Source organism: Syngnathus leptorhynchus, chromosome 4, assembly GCF_054491065.1.
Source record: "Syngnathus leptorhynchus isolate UIUO chromosome 4, UIUO_Slep, whole genome shotgun sequence".
Lineage (NCBI taxonomy): Eukaryota > Metazoa > Chordata > Actinopteri > Syngnathiformes > Syngnathidae > Syngnathus > Syngnathus leptorhynchus.
Window position 1 is genome coordinate 15,470,902 of NC_141198.1, and position 24,202 is coordinate 15,495,103.

General features: G+C 44.1%; 5 protein-coding genes and 1 long non-coding RNA gene across 15 annotated transcripts; 1 reads left to right on the forward strand and 5 right to left on the reverse strand.

Annotated features, from left to right (window-relative positions):
• Window positions 1-442: 442 nt before the first annotated feature.
• On the reverse strand, window positions 443-4,436 carry LOC147058407 (ras-related protein Rab-14-like). Its single transcript, XM_085909355.1, has 8 exons — window positions 4,293-4,436; window positions 3,862-3,921; window positions 3,703-3,756; window positions 3,259-3,436; window positions 3,133-3,199; window positions 2,670-2,757; window positions 2,415-2,445; window positions 443-2,303 (listed from the first exon to the last, which is right to left on the reverse strand). The coding sequence occupies exons 2-8, from the start codon at window positions 3,911-3,913 to the stop codon at window positions 2,126-2,128; spliced, it is 648 nt and encodes a 215-aa protein (XP_085765481.1). The 5' UTR covers window positions 3,914-3,921; window positions 4,293-4,436; the 3' UTR covers window positions 443-2,125.
• A 250-nt stretch (window positions 4,437-4,686) lies between these two features.
• LOC147058408 (actin filament-associated protein 1-like 2) lies at window positions 4,687-11,635 on the forward strand. Of its 5 annotated transcripts, none has more exons than XM_085909243.1 (15): window positions 4,687-4,910; window positions 6,312-6,446; window positions 6,522-6,616; window positions 7,246-7,366; window positions 7,425-7,657; window positions 8,166-8,345; window positions 8,534-8,605; window positions 8,760-8,823; window positions 9,181-9,416; window positions 9,489-9,586; window positions 9,748-9,850; window positions 9,921-9,975; window positions 10,117-10,286; window positions 10,566-10,676; window positions 11,023-11,635. In XM_085909243.1, the coding sequence occupies exons 1-15, from the start codon at window positions 4,895-4,897 to the stop codon at window positions 11,047-11,049; spliced, it is 1,716 nt and encodes a 571-aa protein (XP_085765369.1). In that variant the 5' UTR covers window positions 4,687-4,894; the 3' UTR covers window positions 11,050-11,635. The 5 variants fall into 5 exon arrangements, with proteins under 5 accessions (XP_085765369.1, XP_085765370.1, XP_085765371.1 ...); XM_085909244.1 differs by having other exon boundaries at window positions 7,428-7,657; XM_085909245.1 differs by lacking the exon at window positions 4,687-4,910 and adding an exon at window positions 5,453-5,605.
• On the reverse strand, window positions 4,748-8,485 carry LOC147058409 (uncharacterized). The gene is made up of 4 exons (XR_015065818.1): window positions 8,265-8,485; window positions 6,503-7,588; window positions 6,269-6,420; window positions 4,748-4,880 (listed from the first exon to the last, which is right to left on the reverse strand). It is a non-coding gene; the product is annotated as an uncharacterized LOC147058409 (long non-coding RNA).
• On the reverse strand, window positions 11,219-18,990 carry LOC147058410 (dematin-like). 4 transcript variants are annotated; one of them, XM_085909292.1, is made up of 17 exons: window positions 18,937-18,979; window positions 18,541-18,735; window positions 15,054-15,094; window positions 14,907-14,987; window positions 14,703-14,837; window positions 14,446-14,490; window positions 14,213-14,378; window positions 14,062-14,106; window positions 13,838-13,990; window positions 13,334-13,452; window positions 13,150-13,255; window positions 12,911-12,969; window positions 12,775-12,817; window positions 12,690-12,697; window positions 12,562-12,618; window positions 12,411-12,491; window positions 11,219-12,248 (listed from the first exon to the last, which is right to left on the reverse strand). In XM_085909292.1, exons 2-17 carry the CDS (start codon window positions 18,650-18,652, stop codon window positions 12,135-12,137), a joined length of 1,365 nt encoding a protein of 454 aa, XP_085765418.1. In that variant the 5' UTR covers window positions 18,653-18,735; window positions 18,937-18,979; the 3' UTR covers window positions 11,219-12,134. The 4 variants fall into 4 exon arrangements, 3 of the variants coding, with proteins under 3 accessions (XP_085765418.1, XP_085765417.1, XP_085765416.1); XR_015065812.1 differs by lacking the exon at window positions 12,690-12,697 and having other exon boundaries at window positions 18,937-18,982; XM_085909290.1 differs by having other exon boundaries at window positions 12,161-12,275; window positions 12,562-12,697; window positions 18,937-18,990.
• Window positions 18,991-19,001: 11 nt separating this feature from the next.
• Window positions 19,002-21,746, reverse strand: rsph14 (radial spoke head 14 homolog). Of its 3 annotated transcripts, none has more exons than XM_085909314.1 (6): window positions 21,507-21,746; window positions 21,158-21,260; window positions 20,459-20,577; window positions 20,165-20,396; window positions 19,875-20,011; window positions 19,002-19,750 (listed from the first exon to the last, which is right to left on the reverse strand). In XM_085909314.1, the coding sequence occupies exons 1-6, from the start codon at window positions 21,679-21,681 to the stop codon at window positions 19,536-19,538; spliced, it is 981 nt and encodes a 326-aa protein (XP_085765440.1). In that variant the 5' UTR covers window positions 21,682-21,746; the 3' UTR covers window positions 19,002-19,535. The 3 variants fall into 3 exon arrangements, with proteins under 3 accessions (XP_085765440.1, XP_085765439.1, XP_085765441.1); XM_085909313.1 differs by having other exon boundaries at window positions 19,002-19,807; window positions 21,507-21,745; XM_085909315.1 differs by lacking the exon at window positions 21,507-21,746 and adding an exon at window positions 21,384-21,461 and having other exon boundaries at window positions 19,002-19,807.
• A 164-nt stretch (window positions 21,747-21,910) lies between these two features.
• srp19 (signal recognition particle 19) lies at window positions 21,911-24,081 on the reverse strand. The gene is made up of 5 exons (XM_085909365.1): window positions 23,878-24,081; window positions 23,285-23,360; window positions 23,119-23,190; window positions 22,923-23,031; window positions 21,911-22,787 (listed from the first exon to the last, which is right to left on the reverse strand). Exons 1-5 carry the CDS (start codon window positions 23,913-23,915, stop codon window positions 22,657-22,659), a joined length of 426 nt encoding a protein of 141 aa, XP_085765491.1. The 5' UTR covers window positions 23,916-24,081; the 3' UTR covers window positions 21,911-22,656.
• Window positions 24,082-24,202: the final 121 nt, after the last annotated feature.

Here is a 24,202-nt window from a genome sequence, read left to right on the forward strand (position 1 = left end):
ATATGACCACCAAACATGGAGTCTTGCATTATTTACAAAAATGTGAACCCCTGTGCTGGTTGCACATGGAAGGAAATACGTACTCGTGTACAATACAGTCAGTAGAAGTAAAAAGTCGAACACATTCACGTTTACGTGAGGAAGGCGCCCCCTACAGGCTGTAGAGCCATTTCAAAGTGAACAAAACATTTTTAAAGATCATTTTTGATTGGTTGAAATTTGATTTTAATCATAGATTTCTGTGGGATGAAACTGGATTTGATTTAGACTGGATTAAAGTGGAGCTATCATAGAGTAGACCAAATAGATTTATGGGCTATTAAAGTGGATTCAAACTGGACTAAACTTATTTTCAACTGTATTAAAGTAGAATTCTAGAAGTAAAGTGGATTTTGTTTGGATTAAAATAAATTTAGACTGAATTACTATAGATTTAAATGCATTAGTGTCTCCAAGAAGAAAAGTTTATTTTTTTAAAATGTTGAACAATTGCTAAACATACATTGAGACAGACAAGCAAAGATGCTGACCGAAGGTGGGGCTGCTGTCAACCAATCACAAAGCAGCAAAAAGTGCACACGTAAACACCCCCCATCGTCCCCCCAAAATACTTTAGCGTTAACTCAACGGGACTACAGAGGCTGCGCCTGCGCTCGTTTAGCTAGGCTACACGGAGGCCCTTAAATGAAGCGAGCGAGCTAAAACGCACCCGGGATGCTACATCAGGAATGAGTGTACTGTAAGTGAGCTAGCATTTTGGGGGTTACTAGAAAACATGAAACAAAAAAAACATTCAATTGAAGGACTTTAAATAATAACCCAGAAAACATTGTCTCACAAAAAAAAAACCTTTAAAAAGTCTGTTTTTACGTTCCTTCAAAAACCTTTGGACCTTCCTCTAACCACACTTTTACGTTCAAGACCTTTGTCAGTGGAGGAAAAAAAGTGGGATGAAACACTAGTTGAACGAGCCAGGATCGCTGAACCTTCAGATTCTGGACTGGTATTTGGATTTCGAATCTTTGCGAGGCACACAAAGAGGGACAAGCTTCAGGGCCTTCTTGGTCCACATGTCTGATTTAGAAATGAGACTCTTGGTGGACTCTGGACTTCAAGTCCAGAAAAATTGGTCTTGGTGGACGGTCTGTACGTATGTTCTAGTCTGCAAGTCATCTGGTTCTTTCCAACCAGATTGGAGAAGACCTGGTTCAGGACCTCGTTAGTCCACCATTATGGTCAGAGAATGAGTCTTTGGACATGAAACATGCAACAGGTTCCAGTCCAAAAGAAACGATACTTGTGGACTGTCTGGAGTTCCAAGTTGGCAATCATTCTAGATCCATTCCATTCCAGAAAGGGGACCTGGTTTTTGAGGTACCTAATCCACATTTACGATACAGGAATGTTTGGAAGATCCCCCAGTCGAGAACGAACATTTCAAGTGAATTTTCTCGTCATTTGACTCAGGATGTAATTGTTCCAGTTCTTTCTGACCTAGACTGATAGACAACTGGTTTAGGACCTTACTGTGTCCACGTTTGGTCTGGAAATGAAAATAGGGTTGAACTTTGGACTCGAAACTAAATTCATCCAGTCCAGAAGAGAGATTTCTTTGACTTTCCAATCCCATGATCTTGTCTATTATCATTGCAGATTTTTTTTGGACCTGGGCTGAAGGAGAACTGCTTCTTTGAACGACCAAATGCATCGTGGCAAGGGAATGAGCGTAATAGAAGACAAAAAGGTTTGGAATCTTTCAGTCCAGAAGAAACCGAGATGAAGGACAACAGAGCATTTGGACTTAACAAGGTGTAGCCGTCGAGGACAGAAAAAAACAAAAAACGTGATGGTTTTCGGGGTCTGAGAGAGGAGCAGCCCCTGGAATGTGACGGGTACACTTTCACATCCACGTGCAAGAACAATGTTTATTTCTCTTTTTGGGGAATTCTGTGAGGAGGCGAGTGAAGCAGACTTGTGTTGAAACGTACTTCCCGCTTGAGGGTTCCGGAACGAGACGTTGGGGATTCAGGTGAGTTCAGAGAGACTCCCGACCAGGAGAGCCGACAAAGCAAAAAAAAGAAGCAATGCGTCCGTCTTTGTGTCCGTCGTTTGGTCCGTTGGTTGGTTAGCAGCTGCATCCGTCTTTGGGGGGCTGGCTGTCCGCGTTGAGTCGCCCTCCCTGCGGCGCGGACGGCTTGTGCTGCACTCCTGATTCGGCAGCATTCAGGTCCAAGCTGCCATCCTGGATGTTCTGGTAGATTCGTTTGGCTGCCTCCAGGAAGGCCTCCTCTACGTTCTCGCCTCTACGCCACCAGAGCGACATCTCAACGAGTGCGTGCGTGTGCGTGTATGTAACAACGATTGCGAGAGAGTGCGAGTGTCAGTAACGAGTATGCCAGAAAGCGTCTACTCACGTCTTGGCGCTGGCCTCCAGGAAGAGCAATCCTAAACCAGAAGAAGTCAAAGAAACCAATCAAGCATTTGCAGTGGGAATGATGACATCACACAACTTTCCGCTTCATCAGCCTATGGGCATCAAGTGCATCTTTAGCGTGAGAAGGCCACGACCCCGAGACACTCCCCGGTCACGAGTGCACCCATTTGAGACCTTGCCATTTTGAGTTCCACACAAGTGGACATGTCAATCGAAATAATCAAATGTTCCTCACCGTTCTCGTCCGCAAACTGTTTGGCTTCCTCGTACGTGACGTCTCTCTGCGCCTCCAGGTCGCCTTTGTTGCCAATCAGGATTATCACCTGCGCACGCACACACGGCAACATGTTCACATTCAGCAACGCGAGCAGACACCCTCTGTTTGTTACTGAAAAACACAATGGCCCTAAAAATCTTTTTAATCTGACAAAAGAAATAATAGTATACAAAAAAAAAGAAAACAACACACAACCACGTTAAAGGGAAAGGCTATAAAACCATCTCCAAGCAGCTTGGTGTTGCCGTAACGACTGTTGGAAGTTCCATGCAACTGGAGTCAACCTCACTGGACATGGTAAAAAAATGCTAAGCAAGCTGGAGAGCAGGTGAATAAATGAGTCGAAAAGTCCTAAAATATGTTTAGGAGGTTACAAGATTTTGGCCTTGGTGGATTTTTTTTTTTTTTTAGGGTCCCTCACCGTGTTTGGATTGGTCAGGTTCCTGGCGTCCGTCAACCAGCTGCTGAGATGATTGTAGGTGCTTCTCCTGCGCAAAAACACGCCGACATCATCTCGTGATATCATCACAGAGCGGCGCCTCCTTACCTAGTGATGTCATAGACCATGAGGGCTCCAGCGGCTCCCCTGTAGTAGGACCGGGTGACAGCCCTGAAGCGCTCCTGGCCTGCCGTATCCCAGATCTGAAGCTTCACCTTCTGGCCATGGACTTCCATGATCCTGGTGCCAAATTCCACGCCGATGGTGTGAGGGCAGTCGGCCATGACTGCGTACAATGATGACATCGTCATTTGTTAATAAAGCAAGCTTTTGCAGTGAGCCGCCGGCTTTATCCTGGTTCCTTCACGACCTCACTGTATAGTGGATTTTCAAGAAATTATGTCCCAATTCAGAACCGCAATAAGGAAATGCTGGATCAGTGCTGCATGATTTTGGTCGAATGACAAGTTTAAATTGTTCTTAGGTGTGAATGTGAGTGTGAATGGTTGCTTGCCTGGATGCAAAGAGAATATTAAGAAGAGGAGAACGTACATTTCTTCTCCGTGAACTGGTGCAGTAAACACGACTTGCCCACGCCCATGTCACCTTAGAGAAGGACAAAAAAAATATACAAATCAGTCAGGTTGAAGGACGAGAAAACTACAAATGAAACAAATTGATGCTGGGAAGGGTGTGGTCTTGACGTCGCACCGATGATGATGTACTTGAAGATATAAGAGTAGTTGTAAGGCGCGGCGGTCATCTTTGCCCCTGTGGCAGAAATAAAAGTTGAACAAAACAACCTCGGAAAACTTTCAGTATCTTCCACCTTACGGTCGGCATAAAGAGGCCATTTTTATGTGCCAACAAGCTACGCAGCTAACAGTTAGCCTAGTGTTAGCTCTCAAGCTACGGTTATATTTCCACAATAAATACAAAGGCACATCTTTAAGGTAATAAAAAATGCCCCCCTCTTATGAATAATAATAAAATACAAGATATTTTTTCTGCGCTAACTTCGCTAAACGGGTAGCCGGCTAACAGCTGGAGCTTTATACCTTACAGCCGGGAAAGCAGAATTCACGAAGACAAAACAAACAAAAAATGAAACATAATGACTTTTCAACACGATTTTTCTTTACCTTACTTTCCGGCTGTTTGTTTTAAGCGTAAAAGGCAATAAAGAAGCAACTTCTCGGACGGATAATTAGCTTCGTTTGTTAGCCGTAACGAAGAAGCCTCCTCCTCCTCTTCCGCAATACTTCCTATGCGTCCACCAAAACACGTTGCGTATCGCGAGACGTCCTCCAAGCATCGCGTGATAGGTTGCGTGACTGCCTTCCACCACGAAATGAAAAATAAAATTACCTTTGCATCACATTTACCTTCATACATGTGATTAAACTAAATGTCCAAGTGGAACCTTTTAGAGTGAAGTTTTAACATGTAGGTTCGGATTTATGCGTGTGATCCGCCCTTGTTGTGACGTCACACACGTGACTCCGCCCCACATACTACTTTAGAATCAGCGGAGGCGCAAAGCATGCAGATAGATCACCGAGGAGACCATAGAAAACAATACATCTTTATTTATATAGCGCTTTCACCACAGCAAGTTCATTTCTTTTCTCCTTCCAGTGTTTCCTTCTTGTTGTCTGTTAACTCCCTGTGTAGTGTTGTTCTTCTTCATCATCTTGATTACCATCAATCATGAGCGTGAGGAGCATCATCTGGTGAAAAAGATATGGAGAAACAAAAAGGTAAGCCTGATCAGTTTATAAAGAAAAACTATTACTACTACTACTACTACTACTACTACTAACAATAATAATAGTTATTAGTGTGTTAATTGATGGCTAGAGAACTTTCCAGCAGTTGCTCTCCTGGGTTAGGGTTCCTTGAGCTGCAATCCCATAAAGTGAATGGTCTTATGGTCGGAAAGCTTTCACGATGTTTCAAAGGCTCTGCTAAAGTAATCTTGGACCATTTCTTGGAAGAATTCTACAATCTTCTATGACCACTGTGCAATGGTGATTTCCACGGAAGATTGTATGATTCTGAAGGTCCTGGAGGAGTTTCTTAAAGTTTCTTCAAGGCTACTTGTAGGCTCACTGTAAGGAAATGACAATAAGGAACAAGTCCGTGGAGGCATGTTCAAAAACATCATCATAATATTACAAAGTGTGTCCCAGTGGGCAATGCTTGATGCTGATTGGACGCAGAAAGAAACATCAACATGCTCTTATTCTTCCTTCTCCTTTTTTTTTTTCTTCTTCTTCGCTATATTTAACAAATGCGGGATGAAAGAAAAAGCTGCTCCACACCCTCCACGCGCACACACACACACACACACACACACACACACACACACACACACACACACACACACACACAAACTGTGGGGAGTTGTGGAGGATTCCCATCTTTGTGCTAATTTGAGGCTTTGGTTTTTATGGTAAAGCATCTTAAATCTTCTCGACACACACACACACACACACACACACACACACACACACACACACACACACACACACACACTCACTCACTCACTCACTCACTCACTCACTCACTCACTCACTCACTCACTCACTCACTCACTCACTCACTCACTCACTCACTCACTCACACAGAAGTTGCATCCAGTTGTGTTGTTGTGCGACTTTGACATGGATTTTGTGTGTTTGTGTGCTGTTGCATCAAAGCCACAAACAGGAAGCAATGTTGATGTTCAGATAAGTGTGTTTGTGTGTAAGATAATGTGTGTGTCGTCATTGCAATGATGTGTGAGTGCGTGTGTGTGTTTCTTGTCTTTGCTGATTTTTGCTGGTTTCTTCTGTTGAGTTCTGGTTTCTTCATGTCTTTTTCTTACTGGTCTTGACTAGTCTTTCCTGGTCCTTATCTGCTTTATTGATCGTTTCAGCCGGTCTGAACGTGTTGTTTCTTTCGGTCGTTGCTGAGGTCTGCTCGGTCTCTACTGGTTTATACTGGTCGGGTTGCAAAAGCGGATGAACAAATGTTTCCTCGACACGTTCACCCAAAAGCATACAAACAGCATGAAATGGTCCGCACGCCGTGTGAGGGTCAGACATAAAGGTCAAGGAGTCTTTTGTTGACTTACTCTGTGATTCTGTCAATGATGATTTTGTCCATGTCTTGTGCAGTGTTGTCCAAGCTGATGTGGGATCTTCAGTCCTTCCTTTCAGTTCTGGATTCAGAGAACCTGAGCTACATTGCGCAGGCCCAGAAGAAGTCCATCTCAGAGCTGGTGTCCTTGTTGCAGATGCAAGAAGCTCCAGGTTACTGCCTGACCTTGCTTATCTCCACACCTCATTGACTGTTATCAAGTTCTCACTTATGTTGTTTGCTTCTAGTGGAGGACGCAGAATATGTCATCATGAGCTGTCCATCATCATCATCGCCTAGCAGCCAGCCATTAAGAGACTCCAACGTCTGGACCAGCAATCCAGTGAGTCCATCCTGACACTACATTTGAAATGCTAGCATCTGCATTAAAGCCATATTTGCTTTCAGTTGCTAACTATTTAGCTGTTGACCAGCAGATCCATTTTGAGAGCCAAGAGAGTCAAAACCAAGAAAAGTAAACAAAAGACGATTATGGGGAGAAGAATCCAGCATGGGGTTCATGTTTGAGGTTCTGGCGCACCCACTAAGTTCTTGTCAAAAGACAGACATCAAAGATGGAAACTGGACCAGAACCAGAACTTTCTTTTCTGGTAGTCGAGAAGAACAGCAGGCTACCTTGTGATGTGGTGCACTAATGACAGAGTTCTCCTGAGGTTTGGTAGGAGACGGCATGTGTGTACATGTGTTTGCAAGTGCGCGACAGGATGTTTATATATATGAGGCCATCTCTCGTATATTTGCCTTCCTATTGGCTGAAAGCTTTGCTGAGGCAGGAAATGGTCACTGATGGCGGCTGATTAGCGTCTGGCCTACGTGATAGACACACACACACGCACACACACACCGATACTGAATGTGCACACTCCTGTGGGACATTCGATTTGTTTCTTATTCATTCATTTTACAATCATCTTGGTATCCACCTAATCACTTATTTTATCCAATTTCGAGGTCCCTGCAGCTCCACACCAGCCACCAGGGGGCTCTCAAGCTCAAGGCGGTGATGGTAACGATGATGAAGATACCTACGAAGAGGCACAACCCTGCAAAGCTGACAGCAGCAATCACCTGGGTACGTGCGCAGACACACACGCGCACACATAGCGGCGATAACATCTTGGCAATTCTAGCAGAGCGAGCTGAGTCAGAGAACAGCTACTACGAGTCATATGGCGAGGATGCTGAGGATGATGATGATGATGAAGAGCACATGAAGGACAGAGCTCACTACATCCAATGGAGTTCCTCTCAGCCTTGTCTCAGGCCCCCTCCTGAGTCTCGTTTGTGTGGGTACCTGTGGAGGAGGAAGTGGTTGGGACAATGGACCAAGGAGCTCTTCATCATCAGAAACCACTTTCTGCTGGTGCGTCTGCCTTATGTCAATTTTAGTTTAATTTATGTCATTTTTAGTTTTCATTTTCAATTTTAGTCATAATATTCGGATTTGTTTTAATTTTACAAAAGTAAATAACTCACACTAGATTGTTTGTATTTTTTTAAACGGAATTTTAAAAAAATGAAACAAAATTGCAATTCGATGATATTAAATTATATATTCACTTTTTACATATTTAACTTTTCCCCAATTTATTTTCTATTCTTAACACATTTTCACTCTGTTGAAGCTGAATGGGATTTTTATTTGAATTTTAGTTGTTAAACAATTAGAATTCACTCAACGGAGTATTTTTAATATTGTTTTAGAATAACACGTTTTAAACCTTGAAATTAATTTTATTTATTTTATTGACCTACTCATCACCTCACTATCATTCATCTCTAATTCTACAATCATCTCGCGATTCCTTTTGCCATTTATCGTTATCATCTTTCGAGGCGTGTTTCTTCGATGCATGCGTTTTATGTTTCAGTGCTACAAGTGCGCGAGGGACCTCCTTCCTCATCTGCAACTGAGCCTGCGCGGCTGCCAACTAGTCTACAAGCTGAAGAGCAACCGAAAGATTCCTCACCAACTCAAGCTTCTGCTACTGGGGGCCGACACCCTGGTGTTGGGGTACAGCAGTTTCGAGCAAGCTGAAGAATGGCGACAGGTTGGCGGCAGATGTGATGATAGGAATTCTTCACATTCTGTACTTGCGTACTTTGACTTAATTGAGGAGATTAAATTAAAAACAAACAAACTGAAAGACAGAGCACAGTAACAGTACCAAATAGTATACAGTAATGTGTGTGTGTGTGTGTGTGTGTGTGTGTGTGTGTGTGTGTGTGTGTGTATCAGGTGATCGAGGAGCTGAGTGTCGGCGAAGAAGATTATCGCACCAACTCAGAACCTCCTCGGTGGTCCCGCAGGGTGAGAAGCGCAAAGCGCGCACACACAAATGAGTACATACTGCAGGGACATTACATTATATTATATTATATTACACTACATTATATTTTATTTTATTTTATTTTATTATGCATCATGTGGAGTGTTCATACTATTTGTTGGTTTGTGTGCTCAGTCCAGTGCGCTCCTGACACACACCAACCAGCAAGAACCAGCACATCAACAACACAAGAGCAAAGGTACTATTTTACTTAAGACATGGATCATGCTCTATGTCGAATATTGTGAGTTTTTGTCAAAGGGCTCGACTGGTACGGCGCCACAAAGTCTGCTGCATAATTGATGAGAGTCTAGACCAAGATGTCAAACTCAAGGCCTGGGGGGCCAGATACGGCCCGGCCACATCATTTTATGTGTCCCGTAAAGACGAATTGCGCATGGACTTTGTGTCATAACTAAAAAATTACAACGTCTTCACTAGTAATTTCTATTACATTGATTGGTTTAAAATATAAAATAATACTTTTAAAATAGAAGAATAAAAACACGATTGACTCAAACACAATCGCCGCGATGATGGCGTACGTATTTTTCAGGTGTGGTGAGCGTGCTGATGAACTGTCAGTGGCAGAGTCTCTTGTGTCAGGTAGAGGCGGGAAATCTCAATATGTTTGCGGAGGACCCAGAAGAGGATGGAAATCGTCGAAGCCAGACTCGCTCACCTCAGTACACGGTACGGTTACGAGGCTGCGAGGTGAAAGCGGCGCCCGATGGCGAGCGACCACACAGGATCACGTTGAGCGTGCTCGGTGAGCAGATGGCTGTAGTGGAGGTGAGTGATGGCGGCGGGACGGCGAATGGAGCAGACGGGAAGTAAGGTGACGCACGCGTGATGTTCTCGCAGGTAAGTTCGGCGGATGAGAAGCGACGATGGACGCGACTCCTGAAAGACGCCGTGGATTGTTGCTCTGAGGGCAAGACACAACAACACAATCACAATAGGTGCGTCAGTCAGTGTTGCCGTAGCAACGCATAGTGAAATTAGATATTTTGCAATTTTTGGGATAAATTACCTGTAAATAATGAAATGCAGAATGAGAAGGTACAAAAAAATATTCAATGGAATGATATGACAACAAACTCTTGATGTTTTGCATCCTCAGCGGACATTCGCTGAACACATACATGGACCAGCCATTCCACGCTAGCTCCGATGCTCCGCCGCCACAACCCGTCTACTCCAACACTCCCATGCTGGACCACATGGTACAAATCGCCTTGTCACCTCACAGGTGTTACCTTTCCGACCGATTTCTCATCTTGTGTCATCTGACAGCTTCAGGGCTCTCAGGACACCATGACCTACACCAACGCCACCTTCAGGAGTAACAGTGAGTTAGCACGCGGTTGACTTAGTGTTGCCCAATAACACAGCTGATTGGTCTCAAATTCTTGCATTTAATTGTGATTATTTTAGCATGTTTAGCATTAGCCATTAGCTTAGCATCAGTGTGTGTGTGTGTGTGTTCCAGACAGGAAGTGGTCTGAAACAGCACCACGTGGCGTCCAGAAGTTGGAGCTGACGGGCAGAAAAAGTGTCCCCTTGAGGGCCGGTTCTGAGGCTAACCTGGTGTCGGCGAGCAATAAAAATAAACGCTCATCCTTCAGACAGTCGCTCACCGTGTGCAGCGAGCGGGCGCAGGTGATTGACAATCACAATCGACCACATATTAAGCAAGTTTTCAACTCATTAAACAGGAACCGAACTTCAGAACAGTTTTTTTGGTTTGGGTTTCTTTTTGATCATTGGTAGTTTATGTTAGTCACAATTGTGTCCTTGTCATTCCTGGTTTGACCTTCTGATCTCTGTTCGGTTCTACTCATCTCCTTACTAGTTTTTAATGGTCTATCCTGGTCCTCCTTGGTGTCTACTCACGTAGTGGTATTTGCTAGTTTCTAATGTACTCTCCTACTTTTCTAGGCCAGTCTGCTAAACCCTTTCCTGCGTCGTACGGCATCTGTGAAGACCTCGCTCAGACGAGCTCCATCTACACTCTTCATTGAGCACGGGAAGGTTTTCCAGAGGAGGAAGGTCAGCATCCACATGTCCAATTTCTTCTTTTGCTGCTTCAGTTTCTACTGTGTATTCATGTCACTCTTGTCGTATTAAATATCATATGGGAAATTCTAAGAACAGAAAACGTTAAGTCGGGATATATGAGTCTTTCTTTAAATTGATCCGTCATCGTTTTTGGTGGAAATTTTATGTCTCCAAAGTATCAATGGTATTGGTACTTAGTATTATATGGGTGACTGCTCAAGAACTGAGTGCTCATACTGATATTGGTCTGTAAAAAAAGTGGTCTCAAATTCCCCTGATAATGCTAATCGTTAAGTTACCAATATGTTGCCGTAGTGACAAGTGATCGTTTTCACAGGAATGGGAGACCAAAGCTGCTGCCTGAGACCATGCAGCCATGTGACGAAGAGCCCACATGACCATATAACTTGGCCTGGTGATATGTTCATGCAACCAAGTGATGTGATTGTTGTATTTATTGTTTAGATCATGACTGTATCCTTTAACTTATTTTTTTTTGGGTGACACAAAATAGCAGACTTTAATGGGTTGAGACGCATTAAGCGTTTTTTTTTTTTTTTTTTTTTCATGATCAGTGTGTGTGTGTCATGTTTGCACTTCTTCCAAACTACAAAAACACAAACGATCACTTTTTATTATTATTTTTTTTAAATCTAAATCTCACCTTAGAGTCACAGTTTGACAAATATGAAGTTTTTGTGTCTGTGGTGTTCATCGTTCACATCACATTCATCATCCACGTGAGAAACAACAGCACTATTTTTCTGAAATTGCCTTAGATTAAATTATTAATGTATGTAAATGAGCTGAGCACACAGTGATGTTTCATTCAATGCTGATTAGTTTTTGATCCTGTCACATTAAGATCTCACATGCAGCAGGCGTGTAACACAAAATTCATTATTAGAAATCATCCAAAACATCCAAAGAATTGAAATAAAAACAACAAACATGAAGTTAGTGACTCAGAATGACTCCAAAACTATCAAAACAAAGCGCTCATCTCATATCTAAAATGTCATCTCCATTTTGAATGGTCATGACTCGCTTGACAGAAGATTCAAAATGGCTGACATGGCGCAAACGTGATGTTATCAGTCTGCGCTGGTGTATGAATCATGTTATCGTTTTATATTGACTTTCTCTCAGCCGATTTCAGCTTTTGTCCTGGTCAGTATGCTAAGCTACGATAACCTGGATGCTAACCGCGTCACGCTAATCCTAACAGTAGCTTCCCTTGTGGCTTTGGTAAAGTTGAAAGCCACAAAGTTTTTCAGCAACTGCTCAATGATTTAGCATCACTTACAGACAGCTCCTTCCTTCAGAGTGGAAAGCAGCAATGTTTTTTTGTTTTTTTTTTATTGGTGCCTGCTTTAGCAATTACGTCGAATGCTAACGTGAGCTAGCTTTTGTGGAGTGGGCGTGTCTCCAGCTGGGTGGGCGTGGCAGTCAGAAGAGACACGCTCTCTTCTTAAGGTGGTTCTGCTTCCAGAGGGAAAGCTGCTCAAACTCCTCCGGCGTCATTGCGAACACGTTGGCGAACTCTTCCCGTGACAGATGTCTCTGCCACGCACACACAACACTCAACATCTGCAATTATCATCAGCAATAATACCTAAGGACATAAAATCCATCTCAAAATGCCTTGGCGCTTTCTCTACTTAGGATGCTATCTCGCTATCTGTATGTAGCATTTTCATCAGTTCTTATTGAGAATATATTTACCTCCAATCGCGTTCTGTCCACACCAGAAGGAAGTTTACTCCGTCCTTTGTGGTTGACCACCAGCATCTCATATGGGTAAATCTTAGCGAAGAAGAGTCTTGTTATGGTAACTAGTCCTCAATTACGATATGTCCACCTGTGTGATGTTTACCTTGAACTCCAGCACACTGGGCAACGAGCGGCCTCGGTCCAACGCAGCTTCGCCGTTCTGACACACAAACACACAAACATCACCACAACATGGCCGACACGCGGCACAACGATGAAGGCACACTCTACCTGAACACCTGCGGGAGACACACACATGCACACAAACTTTAGAACAACAACAGCATGCGAGCCTGGAAGCACTATGTACCTGTACCTGCGACGGGCTTCTCCGACGGGCTGAATTTTGTCGACTGCAACTAGAATTGACAAAATCACCAGTGCAATGGTGAGCACCTGAAGGCCACGTGAATGTATCACTCTCGCTCTCTCACACACACACACACACTCACTCTGGCTAGGCCTGTCCCAGAGGTTGCTGGGAAACAAACGATGCGGGAGGTGGCGGCGCCTGCAGAGAAGACAGGAAGTGACAACGAGGCGTTCAGGTTCATCACGGACCAAGGACAACTTGACAGACCATGATGTCATTCATCTATATTGAAAGTAGTGTACAAAGTTGAGGAACTTGTAAGCCAAGTTACCAATAGATGTGGGCTTGATGACATCATCATAAGGCGCCATGCAGTACCTGCGTGCTGGCTGCGGTCCGGGAGCGAGCGTGTTTTTCTCTTCAGTGGAGCGGATGACTTTTCCAGCTCCTCCTTCAGGATGATCCTTCCTAGGTTGGACTGAATCTGAAGCCAAAAGCGAGGTGGTGTGATCACAAACGCACTCATGAAATCATGATGGCGCCAAGCTCCGCCCCTTCCCACCTTGTTCAGTTCTTGCATGTGAAGCGCTCGCAAGCCCCAAACTTTATCGTCTTCCTCGTCCTCCTCTTCTTCTTCTTCTTCTCGCCGGGCCTCACTCCTGCGACTCGCCTTCTCCTTCTCTAAGGGAAGAGCACGTCATTCATATAAAATAGCAAAATATAACACTAAAATGAAACCATATAAAATATGATTGAAATGTGTACGTGTTTTAGTGAAATTTAGTAGAATTGCCCTAAAATATTGAAATGTTTAAATTAGTCAAGAAATGTTTAAGGAGTGGGAAATTATGTAGTATTTTCTCTCACCACATTTTCCCAACCATTTTTTTGAATGTGAAATTTGTGGAAATTTTGCGACGTGGGGAAAAAAAAAGTCTTCTGAGTGTCTTGAATACATCGAAAATGTAATACTTTGAATCTGTGACTTAATAAGAAAACAAAACAAAGAAGGAACCCGAATAAGGACAAGAGGACCAAGAGAAGAGAGTAAACGTTTCAATCGTACCAAAGACGGCGGAGGAGGGCGGGCAAGGCCAATGTTCCGTTTCAATCTTGGAGGGAACGTTCGGGTCCGGAGGCTCGGCGGCGGGAAACTTTGACGACTCGATAATGAGATCCTCCAAGTGCTTCCCCGCGGCAAGTCCCGAAGACGACGCATCTGCACACATGCCATGGTGTCCAATTAGCTGATGATGCTAAACGCTCGGAATTGACAGGTGACCAACGGACCTCTTCTGTAGATGGGAGGTTTCTTGTAGATGTTACTTCCATTGTCTGGAGCAGCAAAATTGACATTGACAAATAGGCCCCATCATGTTTAAAGCATGATAAATAGAGAAGACTAGACAGCATATGCAAATGAAGCACAAAGGCAGTTTACCAGGTCTGTGGAAGTGTTGTAGGATCTTGGAAGGTTGTGTGTTTGGTGCATGTTGCGTGTGAAGCGTGCGTTGCGTGTGTGGCGATGGTGTGGTGTTGCCGCTGTTGCGCTTCGAAGCCGGCGACGAGTCGCCAGGAGAACTTTTCTCCGGCCACGCTCTGGACTCCTGGAAAGGTTGAGACGGATCAAGAGAAAGCAGAAACAAATACGGTGAACTTTGAACTTGGACTTACCTCGGGGGAGGTTCCAGGGGAGAACGAGCCGGGAGACAGAGAGCTCTGCGAATATTTAGTTCAGCGTAAAAAAAAAAAAAAAAACTAAACATGAATAATTATTCCAAAAAAAATCATTTGTCATAATTAGAAATGAATAAGACCACAAATAATCGTCATCATCATAATAACAAAAATTGCTCATTATAATTGGGCACTCTTACACATCTGTAAGAGCTGAACTTCTCATTTGATGTAAATTGAGTCAAGTGACTCACCAACACCTCCAGTGGACTATAGTGGTAGTGCAGCTCGTACGTCATCAGGTCTGGCCTCTCGATGTCCAGGATGGCTTTGTCCTGCGGGAGTGCCGCTAGGTCCTTGTAGACCATCACGTTGTCGTCCACGCGGGCCTGCGGGGCCACAAGGGGTGGGATTTCAAGGGGGAGTGGTCCACAGATGCTGATAACAAAAATGCTCACCACGATGGCGGCGGCGGGGGATCCCGGCATGTTGGCGCCACCTCGCAGAGACAGCACGCTGCCCGGGGACGTCTGAGGCCTCTGCATGTAACCCATGCGTCAGATGTGGCATGCTAACGCTGGCGGCTAACTCGGATGTTTGTTTACCTTTGGCATCATCATCATGGTGGCGGCTGATTGGTCACTCCCTGGAACACACACAAAAAGAAGTTATGCATTGGAAATGATGAATATAAAGAAATGTGAGTGTGTGAGTGCGTTTGTGTGCTGCAAGTGCATCTGTGTGTACGTAAATGTGTGCGCAGATGTTTTCAAGCATGTGTGTGTGTGTGTATCAGGGTGTCTGTGGGTTTATGTGCGTGCTAATATGCTTAGCCCAACAACACTGAGGGCCCGAGTTATGGAAAGATGACCGTGTGGGCACGCACTAACACAAACATGTGATCAACACACACGTATGGGTCACACAAGTACACAACATCACAATGGGCCTCAGCTCTGGATGGTCCCTTGGAACACAAAGAGATCATTCCAGAAGGTTGTCATTCCAGAATGAATGGTAGAGCGCTCACATGTGTCTCACACGCACACTTCACTGACAACATGAGCTTTGATTGACGCTCACTCGTCGTGTCATCATCTCTTGAGTCGTGTATTGATCTGCGCTTTTAATGATGCATGATGATCTGCTCATTCAATATTCATGAGTCATCGTCACGTGGGGGCTGAGGTCACTTTCTCCACAACGTGTTGCTTTTCTTTGGACAATAAAGTAGAGACTGTGGATTATAATCGTAGCGTGCTAACCCTATGTTGAAGTAACATTTGTGTGTCTCCATCAATGACAGACACATCAACAAAATGGAGCAATGCGGCAAAATGGAAACTGTGAGATGTAATATTAACATCTTCAACGCTACTGTACAGAAATATGCTATGCTAACATGAGCGTGCATGTTTATTTCAACAAATGACAGGTGAAGGGTAACAAACTGAAAAAACGCAGAAAAATGGAGACTGGAGTGACCACGCTAAGCAACGTTAGCATGTGTATTGATTTTGATGGATCATGTCGTCAAAAAGAGTGAGCACCAATGGATTCTATCAAATAACTTAATAGGATGCTTGCAATTTGGACTGACCATTTACCAAATGCAAAAGTACAGCAACGTGCTTAGATAACGTTTGACTAGTTCAAGGTCACAGAAGACAATAGTAGTCTCAAGAGAGAGCTCACTAACAATCAATCAATACAAGGACCGATAACTCAGAGCTGAGTATCACCTTCATTTAGTCAGATACCGCTGAGTGATGCCACCAACATCCCATTATATCACTACTCAGTCTGGTCATATTTTACTTACAAAAATTATTGCTCAGCGACCACAAGGTTTATGATAAATTTGGTTTTTGTCCGACAGGCCCTGAATGCACCATGATGAAACAAAAGTTAGGAAAGGTCAAATTTGGGCTTTAAATTAAACCTCCCCACTTGATCTTTGTTTGTTTGTGTGTGTGTGTGTGTGTGTGTGTGTGTGTGTGTGTGTGTGTGTGTGTATAAAACAGAGAAGGTCTGCACGCTCTCAGGACCTGAGCAAGAAGACAATCAGTGACCGCTACTAATGAGCTCATTTACATTTGAACAAAGAAGGAAGTTAAGAATGGTACAAAAAAAAAAAGAGAAGGGAAAAGTCAAACAGATGTTTCCAAACCATCAACTTTTCCCAAACATATATAAACTACAGTCTGTAAAAAAAGGAAGAATCAAATTGAAAAAGAATGTTTTATCTTCAGATTTCCACATGCCTACACACAGTCATTATGTGTTTGTGCCCGCATGTGAAAACGCAGAGGGGTCTATTTTAGGCCAGCAGCACCTTCAGCACATCGCCGTCGGCCGATTGGTAGAGCGATGCCGGCCGTCACCTAGCAACCGGCTGCTATCTGCCAGCATTCTGCTGATGTTTGCCGGACAAGTGGGAAGTGAATCTGTGAAAGTAACGACAACACTGTGTGTGTGTGTATATATATTAAGTGTGTGCATTTGTGTGTTTCAGTCGAGTGTGAGAGAGCATTAGATCAATGTGTGTGGAAGCGTTTGAGTGAAGTGTGTGTGAGCATTTCAGTTGTGTGTGTGTGAGAGGGCATCGTGAATTTTATCCCGCCGGCCCCTTGTAGCTTATCTCAGCCACGCACACGCACGACCACACCCACATGACATTGACTTGTAACGGCCGCCGTCATTGGCCAAGGCGTCATTGGTTGGGTCGCGTTGTGATTGACAGGATGGAAAAGTTCCGGAATTTGCTGGAATGTTCTTTACCTTCAACTTTTAGTTTTGTTCTAAAAATCAATTAAAAAAAAAAGATGCCACTTGGGAGAGAAAGACATGATTATTGGTGATGCTGTCGCCATAACAACGGTGTGTTGTCCATCTGTCAATTTAGTCAGACTTAACATTCCAGCACTTGAATCATTTTGTGTCTGTTGTCAATTTAAACACGCGCACACACACACAAGCTGTACTTGTAGCCTCATTCCTGCATCACAACCCCCCACGTCACCCCCCCTGCTGCTTTTACAGATAAGCAACCCAGACGCGATGACAACACAACACAAACACACATTGAGTTTTGCATTATAACGCAGGTGCATCATGTCGTCATCGTGACTTCATTTGTTGATGACATCACAACATGACTACCTAACATGGAGCTACAGCATGCACAGGCCATTCAAGGAGCTGTGTGATGCTAGCAGGCTATCGCACAAACGTCATTCTGTGATGTGGAGTCAACCAATCAGCAATTTGACACTGTCATCGCACTCACTCGGGTGGCGCCTTGATGCTAAGCTATTTCTGCTGTTTTGTGGCTTATCCTTTTTTACCTGTGCAGTATAACAGATTTCATTTCTTGGGGGGGGGGGGGGGGGGTAGATTCACTTTACTAACATTGAGGGGGGGGCTCGATTCATGTATACATGGGCAAATTATAGAACTTTTCATTTTATCAAAGTGCTGATATATGATCCATGTCTCACAGCCATGTCTTAATACATTTTTTTAAAAGTATTTAAAATATGGAAGCGTAAAGCCACTTTAAAATCTGCTGTTTTTGATGTGGTTTCTTTGTATCTCTCTGTATTACTTTATTTTTTAACTATTGCGGGTATGAAACGTACCTACATGATAAATGGCGTTTCACTGTACCTGTGAGTCAGTGTGCCTGAGTGTGTGTTACATAAAATCATCCCGCCTTAATCCCTCCTCCTCTTCCCCTCTCCCCCCTACGCCATGTTCTGACGTCAGTATATTCTCATCATACATACATCAATCATCGCAAGCAACGATGACGATGATGAAGAGCGTTCATGGCGGCACAAACTTCCACTCACAAGCCGGCCTTTCAGATATTGACGCTCACGACTTTTTGGGGCGGGCGCGCTCCGACACACGTACACGCGCATCTATGAAACAAGTTCACTTCGCGCGACATCATGTATGAACGCACCCGCGCAAATCGTGATACGTAGCGCGGAATATTCATCACGTAAATATATCCCGCTCATACGTTCATCATATTTCATTGATGCTAATAACGAGAAGTCATCAAAGAAAGGAGAATCTCTTTACCTGCGTGCGCGCGTCTGTGCGTGCGCGTTCCACGCGTCCTGCGCGTGTGAGCTGCATCCAGCGGGTGAGCGAACGAGCGAGTGAACCTCCGCACTCGCTCCCGCCTCTTCATGTACGCGTGTGCCCGCGTACGTGCGTGTGCATGGAGCAGTCCATTAGCCTCAGCCTCGGGGGTGTCGAGGTATTTAAGAGTGCCTTTAAAACATGATGAAATACACATACACACACGTTAATTTGTTTTACAAAACATTGGTATGAATAACAGCGTAAATGATATAATTTTTGGAGGATTTTTATATTCAATAACATTTACATGCTAAATCTTTCATTTCGTCTCATTTTTGTCTTCCAGACTGAAATAAGGAACTACAGATATAATTGAATGAGTGCACTGACCTTAATGGGCGTCCATTGACCACAAGAGGTCAGCCATTCAAAGTCTAATCAGACTCGGACGATCCTTGGATGTATCATCACAGCCAATCAGAGGACTCCTTTTATTTATATACATCATCAACAACAACAACATTCCAAAAGATGGCAAAGAAATACTTTTATTGGATGAAAAGAAAATTGTCCATATGCGGCGATTCACCTAAAGCAGATGGAGTCGGGAACCCTGGTCCTTCAAGAGGATGACTCTCGTAAGACCAGGGTTTCCTACACCTGAGCTAAAATATATGTATGTTTGTGTTCTTAGTGGTTTGGTTTAAGTTTACATGTTGACCTCATATGATCTTTGTGATAAATATTGTTTCCATAGCAACATGAGGAAGGTCACTCGGTACTATAAATAAGCTAACACTATCTTGGCATTTTAGCATAAGCAATTGTGACATTGTTGTTTCGTGACCCGTGATGAACTGTTTCCATGGCAATATGAAGGACACTTAAGCAGCCGCTAAAATCATCTTAGTGGTATAAGCTATGTTAGCAATAGCAATGATCAAAATGTGGTTGGCGTTTCTTTTTGGAAAGTGGTTTGCCTGACTTGATCAGGGCGTCCAAGTGACAACGTTGATCGCGGTCCGAGCAGCACGACGAATGTCGGGATCCTCCTCAGGGAGCTCGCTCCTCCCCACCAGCAGGGGAAGCTGCAGTAGCAGGCGGCGACGTCCCTCTGGAGCCTCAGCCAATGAGGTGAGAGCTCTTAGGGAGTAAAGGACCAGCGCCTTCCTCCTCTGCTCCTCTTCTACGTCCTGTTTACGCTCTGAGAGAAGTTGCAGCAGGACTGGGAGGACATCTAGCTCCAAACATTGATGCTTACCTACGGGACAAAGCAAAGAGGCTATTGATTGGCTGGAAGGTGGTCACGTGGTTGTGCATGACATCACCTGTGGTGATGACCACCGTGTTCATGATGGCGCCAGCGGCGTTGGCCTGCACGTTCACATCCTGGTCCCGTAGAAGGTCTGCCAGGACGGGAAGAACTGCCGCCTCGCACACCTGACGTTTGCCCTCCACTGGAACACTGCATCAGCACACACACACACACACACACACACACACACACACACACACACACACACACACACACACACACACACACACACACACACACACACACACACAGGAACATGGTTGTCACCTCCACAGCAAAAGAAAGAGATGGAGGGGTCCTAACCTGAGCGCCATCATGGCAGCAGCCGCCTCCCTTCGGATGTTGGAACAGGCATGCGAGAGCTTTTGGCCGATGAGCGTGACGCCGCGGTGTGACAGAGCCGGGCCAGCGTCCAGCCGAGAGCAGCAGCTGAGCGTGGACAGCAGCAGGGCTTGCACCTCCTCTTGCTTCTCCTCCTGCTTCTCCTGCAGTTTCAGCATCAACTTGGGAACCAGAGCTTGCAAATCTTTAGCGCCTGCCAAAAAAAAAGCGTCGTTGTCTGTGACTCTGTGATGTCATCAAGGTGCGCCTGCCTACCTGCAGGCAGCAGCGCCAGGCTATTTATCACGCGGTGGGCGCATGTCCTGCAGAGTGGGGACGGGTCATCCAGCAGTTGAGACAGACGGGCCAAAAGGGGTGAGGACAGAAGGGCTTGTCTGAGGAGGAACACATATTAGCTAGCCTATTAGCATGGTAACATTAGCACATTAAAAACATTGTAATATATAGAAACGTAATAATAGAAATAGTAAAGAAATTGTTTTAATTCCCAAAGTGAAGGGAGTTGAGGCGCTTCCTTTACACAAAGTTCTGCTTTGCTGCCATCTTGCGGCATCTTTTATATATTACCAATTCAGTAAAGGGCTGAATATGCATTGCCGAACTTTAAATTCCTCTCTATTTTTTTTTAACTTGAGCAGCGGGTATATCTAAAACGCACCCTTAACTAAAATTTTGACATCGTCATCTATTGCCAAGATATTGAAAATTGATGGAAGAAGTCTGTCAATCAGTCAAGCATCGGCATAAGCAATCAAATCTGTCGAATTTGTATTTAGCTGTCAATCTCTTATGCAAAAACAGATGAATAATTTCCATACTTTTTATTTTCGGCATACGATCCCCGGGGTAATAGTTTCCAAACTAATCAAGCGTTGCCATCGGCTGATGATGTCACAACGCACAATTGAACGTTATTCCAAATGTTTTTTTTCTTTTCCGATATTTAATGTTTACCTCGCGATGTTGTGGCTGGTGGTAAGATGCAGAAGCTCGCAGGTTCTGGTCCTGACTGCTGGATCTTCGTCCTTCAATAGAACCTCCAACTGATCCAGAAAACCTGTTAGTATTGCACAGACTTTGATTGTTTTAAACAGTATACCGGACATTGGTTCGGATATTCTAAGCACACGAGGAATAAAGAATCACCAAATTAAAAGGCGTTTTGTGCCTTTATTATTACCCCAAATATTGGTGTGTGTGATTCGGCGAATGCCTAAATCCATTGTGGTTTAAGTTTACGGGCACATCTTCCACATCCAACATAGCGGACGCAACCACGCTCGAGATGGCACATTTGATTTACCTTCACTGACCACTTGGTAAAGTCGCTCCGGGTCGTGCGTGAGGTCGCAGAGGGACGCGAGGGCCTGCAGCCTTCTGGTGGAGTCGGGCTCCTCCAGCTGAGCGAACAGCTCCGGGATGGCCAACCGCCCGAAGGCGACCGGAGCCCGGCTCGGGTCTATGTGAACACCCGTCATTTTATCCAGAGTAGGCTTCAACGGCTTCTTTAGCGGCGGATCGGTGACGTCACTCTGTTGGCGTTGGGGTGAATTGTTGTAATGGTTGCCATAGGAACGAGTGTAAACATTACACAAAGATGTTCTACTTCCGAACCGACACAACCCAGGTTTTTCAATGAAAGCATTTTTACTGTCCTGGGGTAGTCTTATAAATACATAATTGATGACACGCTTTTAAGGCCATGTGTTTTTGTAAATAATTTTTTAATTGTAAGGAAATCATCTTCCTTTTTTCATCGCCACGCTTTGCGTTAACTTTGGTGGGACGTTAACTGAAGTCATCCAGACGTACCGCCCTCTAGCGGGCTAACTATGACGACGTCGTATGTTGGGAATTACTTCGAATGTTGAGTCAAATATTTGATCAAATTTCACAACGTATGTTAAAAAATTCGTATGTTTAAGCAATCGTATGTAGAGGTATGACTGTCGTTCAGATTTAATTGAATTTTATTTATTTTTTTAGTTGTGTTTCTCTGACTTCTGGTTTTGAATCTGGCCGTAGTTTAACTCTTCTGGATGAGGGTTTGGATATTCTAGTTCTGAATGGTTCCCATGGTCCAGACAAAATGGTTCCAAAGAGGGAATAGCCCTTAAACTTGCAATGTTTTGTGCAAGTGATGTACACATGTTGCAAGCAATGCATTCAGGCAGTTTGTGAAGACTTTGTAATTTCATCCTTTTGAAACTGAGCCAGATAAACATTCATCAACTTCATCTTTTCCTCTCATCAAAAATCTCAAGACAGTCTCGGTTCTTCTCTTTTAAACTAAACTTAAGTTCGGATGCAGGATGGAACGCTTTTGCAGGCCTCGCAAAAGTTTCCAAAAAAAACCCCCCAAAAAGCAGAGCAATGTGTTGTTTGAGGCTGGATCCAAATCCTCCGCTTTCGACACTCAAAATCGACGTAAAGAATAAAAAGGTGAAGAGACTTCACTTCTTCTTCTTCTTGGCCTTTTTTCCACCATCACTCTGCTGTGAGCTGCTCTCGCCTCCGCCGCCCTTCTGCGTGCGAGTCTTCAGCTTGGGGATCATCTCGGAGACGTACAACATTACATCCTTGCCTGGAACAACCACAAACATCGAACACGTGTCTTTGTTAGCCGTAATGTCCATGCTAGCTTCAGGATTCAGATTTGGGTTGCGATTGGTGCCGCTCATATCCATGTTGCTACACACTACTCGTATATCCCACTTACGTGAAGAGAACTTATTGTGACACAAGCTGCCGTCCGCTTGCTTCAGCTGAACTCTGACTCGCCCTTTAAATTGTACGTCGCGGTTCCACTCTCTGGGATGCATTTTGTTCTGGACACCAAACGACAAGAGAATTAACAACCGACATGGGACTTCCTGTTCAAAGAACACAATTAGGAGGTCCAGCCAAGTTGTCACCTCAACCAGGACATTCACGCCAGCGGCTGTCAGGACATCACGGATCTCTGCACACGAAGGGTTCTCCACTGCCTGCGTGCAAACGTCCATTTTGCAACATACAATGAGCTTGGACACTTTTGAGATGTTAACTCATTTTTCAATGTATGAATGGTAAGTCAGTCACCTTCACAGCAGGGATTCGTCGTCCTTCAGCCAGAGTTTTCTTACTATTGATGTAAACTGGATAAACACAGATGAACCTGGGAAAAAAGACACAAAATGCATTCCAACCCGTTAAACACTAAATAGAACAAAAATGATATGTGTGGAGGAAATATCCGTGGTGAGAAGCCATTTTGTCAACATCCAAGATATCCAGCACAAATCTCCAGCTAGGCAATTCTACGCAACAGGTAACTTTATGACACTTGTTAGGATAGAATTAATGTAAAAATAATTTATACTTTGCTTCACTGCGTTTTCCATGATGCTTGGATTCGTAGAGTAGCTCATAATAATATATTTTATAGGGGTCTTCTTGCACACGTCATGCTAGATTGTGTACGGGAAATACGAAGGTACAAACTTCAATGCAACGCTATTTCTATTCAAACTTTACAATCTCGCGTGACAACTGATTGCTTGACTCTATAAGAACGTTAGTGAAATTAATGTAGCGACACGCGTGCAATTTTGATACAATCATTTGAAAGCGTTAAAGTTATGTCGAGTCAAACACAATTAGCTTTAGCTTTGCTTGCTGAAGCAACAACTCACCGTTCCTTGTCTGCGGGGTTTTCTGTTAAATGTGCCATGTTTGGGAATCGTGTTGCCCCCTTCGCAGTCCTGGATAACTTCTACATGCATAAATCAACACAAGTTTATGGTTATCGTGAAAGACACACTAGAAAACGTCTTTCTTTACGCACAGTCTTTTCACCGACTGTGAGGAGCGTGTGCTTCGCTTTAAGCACCGCCCATCCAGTTCCGGTGGGAGCAAGTAATTCTTTTTACGCACATTTTTTTTTTTTTTTTGCTGTCCGCTATTATGTCTTTGCAGTCAGATGCACATTACCAGTTAAATCAGCTGGTTGATTAATGC

What these genes read in the sequence shown, in the direction of transcription:
- LOC147058407 (XM_085909355.1), bottom strand. Translation starts at nt 3,913, where the DNA reads ATGACCGCCGCGCCTTACAACTACTCTTATATCTTCAAGTACATCATC. An exon ending in ATGGTCTATGACATCACTAG is followed by an intron (nt 3,200 to 3,258) that starts GTAAGGAGGCGC and finishes GTTTTTGCGCAG; the next exon opens with GAGAAGCACCTACAATCATC. An exon ending in CTGGAGGCCAGCGCCAAGAC is followed by an intron (nt 2,304 to 2,414) that starts GTGAGTAGACGC and finishes CTGGTGGCGTAG; the next exon opens with AGGCGAGAACGTAGAGGAGG.
- LOC147058408 (XM_085909241.1), top strand. Translation starts at nt 6,284, where the DNA reads ATGATGATTTTGTCCATGTCTTGTGCAGTGTTGTCCAAGCTGATGTGG. An exon ending in TCAGAAACCACTTTCTGCTG is followed by an intron (nt 7,658 to 8,165) that starts GTGCGTCTGCCT and finishes TTTATGTTTCAG; the next exon opens with TGCTACAAGTGCGCGAGGGA. An exon ending in CTCCTCGGTGGTCCCGCAGG is followed by an intron (nt 8,606 to 8,759) that starts GTGAGAAGCGCA and finishes TTGTGTGCTCAG; the next exon opens with TCCAGTGCGCTCCTGACACA.
- LOC147058410 (XM_085909292.1), bottom strand. Translation starts at nt 18,652, where the DNA reads ATGAAGAGGCGGGAGCGAGTGCGGAGGTTCACTCGCTCGTTCGCTCAC. An exon ending in CCATGATGATGATGCCAAAG is followed by an intron (nt 14,988 to 15,053) that starts GTAAACAAACAT and finishes GGTTACATGCAG; the next exon opens with AGGCCTCAGACGTCCCCGGG. An exon ending in GGACCGCAGCCAGCACGCAG is followed by an intron (nt 12,970 to 13,149) that starts GTACTGCATGGC and finishes TCTTCTCTGCAG; the next exon opens with GCGCCGCCACCTCCCGCATC.
- rsph14 (XM_085909313.1), bottom strand. Translation starts at nt 21,681, where the DNA reads ATGACGGGTGTTCACATAGACCCGAGCCGGGCTCCGGTCGCCTTCGGG. An exon ending in CCTGGCGCTGCTGCCTGCAG is followed by an intron (nt 20,397 to 20,458) that starts GTAGGCAGGCGC and finishes TTTTTTTGGCAG; the next exon opens with GCGCTAAAGATTTGCAAGCT. An exon ending in CACGGTGGTCATCACCACAG is followed by an intron (nt 19,808 to 19,874) that starts GTGATGTCATGC and finishes TTTGTCCCGTAG; the next exon opens with GTAAGCATCAATGTTTGGAG.
- srp19 (XM_085909365.1), bottom strand. Translation starts at nt 23,915, where the DNA reads ATGGCACATTTAACAGAAAACCCCGCAGACAAGGAACG. An exon ending in GCGTGAATGTCCTGGTTGAG is followed by an intron (nt 23,032 to 23,118) that starts GTGACAACTTGG and finishes TTTGGTGTCCAG; the next exon opens with AACAAAATGCATCCCAGAGA. An exon ending in TCACAATAAGTTCTCTTCAC is followed by an intron (nt 22,788 to 22,922) that starts GTAAGTGGGATA and finishes TGGTTGTTCCAG; the next exon opens with GCAAGGATGTAATGTTGTAC.